General features: G+C 36.8%; 1 protein-coding gene across 1 annotated transcript in view; it reads left to right on the forward strand.

Moving 5' to 3' along the window:
• The window catches only part of RNF17 (ring finger protein 17), a gene marked incomplete at its 3' end in the record, with an annotated part of 77,565 nt that overhangs the window by 50,592 nt on the left and 19,367 nt on the right, over window positions 1-7,606 (forward strand). Inside the window, exons 20-21 of the mRNA XM_008568303.1 lie at window positions 247-367; window positions 3,470-3,590. Of these exons, the coding sequence (XP_008566525.1) occupies window positions 247-367; window positions 3,470-3,590 (242 nt within the window). The remainder of the gene's footprint in view (window positions 1-246; window positions 368-3,469; window positions 3,591-7,606) is intronic.

The following is a 7,606-nucleotide window of genomic DNA, read 5'->3' on the forward strand; positions in this document are numbered from 1 at the left end:
ATCCCTGGGATGAATCCCACTTGATTGTGGTGAATAATTTTACGTATGTGTTGCTGTATTCTGTTTGCTAGTATTTTATTGAGGATTTTTGCATCTATATTCATCAAGGATATTGGCCTGTAGTTTTCTTTTTTGTTATATCTTTACCTTGTTTTGGTATCAGGATGATGTTTGTTTTTGATTTTAACTCTAAAATAACTAGAAATTAAGTTTACTTTCTTAATGTTGGAATTTTGTTTAACACAGGCAATTAAATGTAAGTTGGCCTATATTGAACCATGTAAAATGACAATGCAGTGGTCCAAAAAAGCTACGGAAAAATTTGAAGAAAAGACTCAAGATAAATTCGTGATATGTTCAGTTATTAGTAAGTTATTTCCATTTTTATTTCTTAAATAAGCACATTATGATAACATTTGTCAAATCTTAGAATAAATTCAATGTGCAGTCAGTAATAGTTGTGAGAGAAAACGTTTATTGAGAATTAGGAACAGTGGAATTATATCTTGTACAGACTCTAGAGTCTAAAGTCAGCACATGAAGCAGAAATTATTACCCTTAAAGATCAGTTCACTCTTGGCAGGATCGCTTGAAAGCCCTAAGGTCAGGAATCTGCTTCTTTCATTTGTTTGCATTTTTGCTAGGGCTGTGTCACTGTCCTTGGCACAGTGGATGCTAACATTTAATTTCCAGTAAAGTGAAGGGAGGTGGGACTGGTAAATAGCTTTTGTTTGTTGTTTGTTTTTGTTTCATTGGCTTAAGTGAATCCAACTGTAGGATCTTAGCATATTTTGAAAAAAGTTTTTCCTTATTTGGAACAGTTTGGATCTGAAACACAGGCTGACCACATCCCACAATTTTGTGACCCAAGTTATGAAAATCAAAAGTTTAATGAGGGCCAAGCAAGTTTAATGACAAAATCTGATCTGAATTGGCATGAAACTGTATATAGTCTTTGTCTCCTTTACAGTGAATATTCATACAGTTCACTCAAGATGGTAATGTGTGTTTGTGGGCTGCTGCTCCAGGCTCCCTTGGAGGGTATTGCAAAACATGAAGTATACATACTGTGTAGCTTTTCTCAATTTAAAGCATTCTGAATTATGTCTGGCCCTAAGGATTTTAGATAGAGGAATTAGGAATCTTTTTTTTTTTTTTTAAAGATGACCAGTAAGGGGATCTCAGCCCTTGGCTTGGTGTTGTCAGCACCATGTTCAGCCAGTGAGCAAACCGGCCATCCCTACATAGGATCCGAAACCGCGGCCTTGGTGTTATCAGCACCGCACTCTACCGAGTGAGCCACGGGCCGGCCCTGGAATCTTTTTTATCTGGTATTTTGGTCTGTTCCAAAGCTGTAATAAGCACTGGATGTGTTGGGCTTACTGAGTGAGCAGGACACACAAGGCCATGTTTCTTAGGGTTGATGCATAGGCCTTCTAAGGGTAATTTTTACTATATCTGTTTCCCCCACACACACACATGCTTTTATCACACTATCACACAACCATTAAATGAACCCAGCCATCAAAAGATTATTAGCCTATTTCTAGTAAGGAAACTGAAGCTTAGAGGTGAACTGCTCAAGGTCACATAGCCTAGAAATGATGATGTTTCTGTGATAATTTATTCACTTTGATACAAGAATTGTTCTGAAGAAATAAGCCAATTGAAGAAGAATATGAATATAGAAATTGCATCCTTAGTCTATAGAATTTTTATATTTCGTTTCTCTGATACGAACAATATATTAAGGGCCTTTTAGTCTGTAAGTAGCCTCCACTGATTTTGAGCCAACTTTAACCTAGATAACTCTGCTTCCCAAGTTCCTTTTGGCATTGTGTTCTGTTGGTTTTTTGCTCCCTTCTTGAATAGGCTCTGGTGGACAAACTCTCAAGACCTGACTCCCTGGGTTTCTTTTTTGATTTTTCTTCTTTCTTTCTTAATTAATTATTATGCTAATGACATCCAAACACTAGTCATACCGTAGTTATTAACCTAGATGATTTGATTTCAGGAGTGCCAGAAGGCCCTACCCAACCAAAACTGTCTTCCTCCATTCAACTGCACAGTGATAAGATTGGGAGTTCAAGACCTTTATAATAAAATGAACTACCACAGATGAGAGTGGGAGCCTCCCATTACTATATATTGTCACCTTATAAAGCAAAAGACATTTAAATTTAATTAGGAAGAGAGCGGAGAAGATGGTGAAGGTACACAGCACAGAGAATATTGGCTCAGTTGGAATAAAGGAACTATAAGCATATGAATTATGAAACCAGTGAACTAAAGGGAACATAAGAGATGGAAAATAGGGAGAAAGGTTTTTGAGGCCCAGCATTACATAGACTTTCCTTTCTAGATAATTTTATCTGGGCCACTGAAAAGTGGGCAGGAATTATTTTTCAACTCTTGTAAAAAGCTTTTAATATTTAGGGTGTAATGTAGGGTGTTACTGCTGGTAATGGTTATCTTTTTATTTAGAACCATTATCCTTACTAGCAGCTACCGGTGACTGTTGTGTAAAGGTGTAGGGATATACTAATCTCTGTGTGTCTTTCCTAAAGAAATTCCTCTGTCGTGTATTTAGATACTTACTGAGCAGGTTCCCTGTGCTGTGTACCATAAATAAGTAAATAGGCACTTGAGATATAAACTTTATCCTAAGTTAACTCCCAGTCGTAAAGGTGTAGGGATATACTAATCTCTGTGTGTCTTTCCTAAAGAAATTCCTCTGTCGTGTGTTTAGATACTTACTGAGCAGGTTCCCTGTGCTGTGTACCATAAATAAGTAAATAGGCACTTGAGATATAAACTTTATCCTAAGTTAACTCCCAGTTTAGTTTAAGAAATAGATCTGATAGACAGATAATCAGTTTATTTTCTAAAATAATTAAAAGTTAGATGGTTTGTCCTAAAAAACACAGGGACAGAAGAAAATTCTATTTAAGGTTATAGATTGAGTTTTTATTGTTTTTAACCTTTGCCATTCTTATAAAAGCTATAAACATTCACAAATAATCACTGGCCTGAATTAACTTTCATTCACTTTTGTCCTCCTGAAACTTGGTAGAATCTTATAAAACCATTTAAAAACACAACAGAACACTTCTTCAGTGAATATATGTTAATTTATGTTTTTTGAATCTAAATCTTTAAATTGCTTTTGGTTTATTAAGGAACAAACAGCACACTATAACCTAAAATAAAATGTTCTCTAATTTGCATATGCTCCAGATAGGAGTGACAATTCATTTATATCTGCAAAACACTACTTTTTTTCTTCCCCTGTGGCTGGTTCCTACAAAATACTACTTTAACTCCTAGAGAGAGACTGCGACATTTTCAGCAAGAAATCTCATGTATGTAAAATGAAAGAAATTGTTTACAATTTTTTTTAATTACCTCATTTAGTATGCTTTGCAGCATATTTATTTCTTTCTCCAAACTAGTCTTAATGGTTTTACAGAAATTCTGGAAGATAATGTGCTCTTGGTTGAGCTTTTTGATTCTCTTGGTGCTCCTGGAATGGTTCCTGTTAGTATTAATGACCAGCTAGTCAAAGAAGGCCTAGCATCTTATGAAGGAGGGTAAGTAGATGTGTAAGCTTTCATTTTTAATTCATATGTAACATTTTAATCACAAGGGAAACTGGCATATCATTCCCATTGGATATCTGCTTATGTCATAGACTTGGAATTTTCCCTGTTCCTGGGTCAGAAAAAATAGAGGGAAAATAACTGGAGTCATTAGTCTAATGCGGAGTAGAGTGGCTTTCCCCTCTATCCCTAAAGAACCCTGAAACCAAGAGAAAGGTTTCTAGGCATCATGGGTGCTTCTAAGAAAAGGAGATTAGCATCTTATTTCTGGGAGGAATGTCTGCTTAGGCGGCCCCTCATGCCTGTTTAAGGAGGGAATTGGGAAGGGAAATGGCAGGTTATAGAATAAAAGTTGTGTAGAGTAGCCCACATTCTTATTTGGAGAAAAGTGAATTTTCCTGGGTTCAGGTGGATACTTTGAAAGATAACCAGACTTAAATCACTGTGCTAATGCTCTCCCAGGACAGGCCAGTGGTTGAGGTAACCCCAGAAGCAGAAGGGCAGAGTTGTGATGAGGATGGGTGGGAGGGTTTGGAGATCAAGACAAAGAATTCTTCCACAATAAGGACTTGTGCAGTGGGGGTGGCCCCTGTGGGGTCTCCTGAAGAATTCCCGCATACAGCCCTCAAGAAAATCAGTATTTGTATAGCACGCACATGTAATGCCTGTCAGTGTAAGCACGAGAAACAGTGACACCCAGCAGAGGCCTGCAGTGACTCCTACTAATATCAATGGTCTGTGGTCATGCTTCCCCTACTTGCCCTAACACTGGAGGAGCTAGAAGCAGAAGGGGGAGGGCCTGTCCTTTTCTCACTATAAATCTCAAACGAGGGAGGGAAATAAATGAGAGTAAACATTTAAACTATATTGGACCAAATTTCTCTTTTCTTTTTAACATCAGGGTTATTGAGGTGTAACTTACATACAGTAAAGATTCACCCTTTTTAAGTGCACAGTTAAATAGATTTTGACAAACATATGGAGTCATATAACCATCACCACAGTCAAGATATAGAATATTTCCATCACCCCCAAAAGTTCTCTTGTGCCCCTTTGTAGGCAGTCCCCTTCCCTTACACACAGACCCTGGCAAACATTGATCTAATTTTTGTCTCTATAATTTTGAATTTCTCACAACTTCATATAAATGGAATCATATAATATATTGCCTTTTATGTCTGGCTTCATTCATTTAGCATACTGCTTTTGAGATTTCATCCATGCTGTTGCATAGATCAGTAATTTGTTTCTTTTTATTGCTGACCAGTATTCCATTGTATGGATGTTCCACAATTTTATACATTTGGGTCGGTTCCAGTTTTGGGTGATTTCATGAATAAAGTTATAGTAAACATTTGTACACAGGTCTTTGTATAGACATATGTGTTATTTTCTCTTGAGTAAATACATGACAGTGGGATTTCTGGGTTGTAAGGTAAGTTGTTTTTGTAAGAAACAGTCAAATGATGCTTTATGATGTTTTCTCTTTCAAAATACAATCAAAGATCAGAATAATTATTATGCGCTATTTATTAGTCATTAGTATGTTTTAATACATATAGAAGCTACTCACTGAATTAGATTTTTGTGTGAGCTCTGTTATCAGGGGACCAGTTTTTAATTTCTTATATTATCTAAGCTATGAAATTATTAAAGATTGGTGGTTACTTCCTATTGAAAAGGAGTAGGGAACTTTTCCTAAGTGCTTTTTATTTTTAATAGCAACAACATCCTGAACAAACAATGGGTCAAAGAAGAAATTAAAAGGGAAATCAAAAAATATCTTGGGGGCTGGCCCGGTGGCGCACTGCTGCAGTGTACCGCTTGGGAGCGCGGCGGCGCTCCCGCCGAGGGTTCGGATCCCACATACAGACCGGTTCCCGCTCACTGGCTGAGCGAGGGGCGGGCGCAGCACCGAGGGTTGCGATCCCGTTGCCGGTCCCGGTCTGGTACGGGCGCGACACTGAGGGTTGCGGTCCGTTGCCGGACACGAAAAAAGAGACAAAAAGGAAAAAAAAAAATATCTTGGGATAAACGAAAATGGAAACACAGTCTACCAAAATTTATGGGATGCAGCAAAAATTGTTCTAAGAGGGAAGTTTATAGCAATAAATGCCTACATTAAGAAAGAAGAGCTCAAGCAATCCAACTCTCCACCTTAAGGAACTAGAAAAAGAAGAACAAACTAAGCCTAAGTTAGTAGAACAAAGGAAATTATAAAGATCAGAGCAGAGATAAATGAAAGAGAGACTAGAAAAACAGAAAAGAGCAGAAAGAGTTTGTTTTTTAAAAAAGATAAGCAAAATTAATAAACTTTTAGCCATGCTAAGGAAAAAAACCCTCAAATTATAAATCAAAGAAGGGACATTACAACTGATACTACAAAAATGCAAAGGATCATGAGGCTACCATGAACAGTTACAGACCAACAGATTGGATAACCTAGAAGAAATGGATAAATTCCAAGAAACATAAAACCTACCAAGACTGAATAATGAAGAAATAGAAAATCTGAACAATAACAAGGAGTTTGAATCAGTAATAAAAGGTCTTCCATCAAAGAAAAGCCCAGGACTCAATGGCTTCACTGCTGAATTTTACCAAACATTTAAAGAAGTAATGTCATTCCTTCTCAAATTCTTCTAAAAATTTGAAGAAAAGGGAATACTGTCAAACTCATTTTACAAACCCAGCATTACCCTCATACCAGAGCCAGAAAAGGACACTAGAATAAAAGAAAATTACAGGCCAATATCCCTGATGAACATAGATGATGAACAAACTAGGAGTAAAAGAAAACTATCTCAACATAAAAGCCAAACATGAAAAACGCATAGCAAACATCATACTCAGTGGTGACTTTTCCTCTAACATTAGAATAAGGCAAGGATATCCACTTTCACCACTTATATTCAGCATAGTACTGGAAGTCCTAACCAGATCAGTTAGGCAAGAAAAAGAAATAGAAAGCACCCAACTTAAAAAGGAAGAAGTAAAATTTTCTCTGTTCACATGTGTTATGACCTTATATGTAGAAAACCTTAAAGGTTCCACAAACAATTGGAACTAATAAATGAGTTCAGCTATTTTGCAGGATACAAAGTCAACACACAAAAATCAGTTGCATTTCAGTACAATCTAAAAAGGAAATTAAGAAAACAGTTTAATGTATGGTAGCATCTAGAAGAATTAAATCCTTTAAGAATTAACCAAGGAGATGAAAGACTTGCACAATGAAAACTACAAAACATTTTTCAAAGACACTAAAGAGGATACAAATAAATGGAAAGACATACTACATTCATGGATTGGAAGGCTTGATATTTTGAAGATATCAGTACTACTAAAGGTGGTCTACAAATTAATGTAATACGTATCAGAATCTCAGTAACATTTTTTGCAGAAATAGACCTATTCTAAAATTCATGTGAAATATCAGGAGACCCCAAATAGCCAAAATAGTCCTGAAATAGAAGAACAACATGGAGAACCATTGCTTTGCCTCCCACAGGATGATGGAGATGCAAAAAGGATTACTCAAAGCCCATTTCCTCTGAGCAGTGAAAGACTCTGAAGGGGTTAATTTTCTGGACCCCTCAAGAGTGAAGCATTCCTTCCTTTGGAAATTGACCATGAATTGGGGTTCTCTACTCACATTTATTTTCCAGACAAGGAAGTTACAGAAAAAGAAAAAGGACATAGATGGTGTTACAGTTTAACAGTGGATGCTGGTAACATCAGTGAAACAAGCAAAGTGACATTCCATAATGCAATTTGCAAAAGGTTAAGTCAATCCACCAATAAAAGCTTGATCTTAGCAAATATTCTGTTTCCCTACAACAGCTTCCCAAGTATTTTACATATCAATCAAGTAACTTGCCTGTCCTTGAGCCAGCAACCTTGCTGTGTTACAATTCTATATATTTTTTTTTTTTTCCTTTTTGTCTTTTTTTGTGACCGGCAACGGATCACAACCCTCAGTGTTGCACCTGTACCGGACCGGGACC

Source organism: Galeopterus variegatus, unplaced genomic scaffold (genome assembly GCF_000696425.1).
Source record: "Galeopterus variegatus unplaced genomic scaffold, G_variegatus-3.0.2 Scaffold395, whole genome shotgun sequence".
Taxonomy (NCBI): Eukaryota; Metazoa; Chordata; class Mammalia; order Dermoptera; family Cynocephalidae; genus Galeopterus; species Galeopterus variegatus.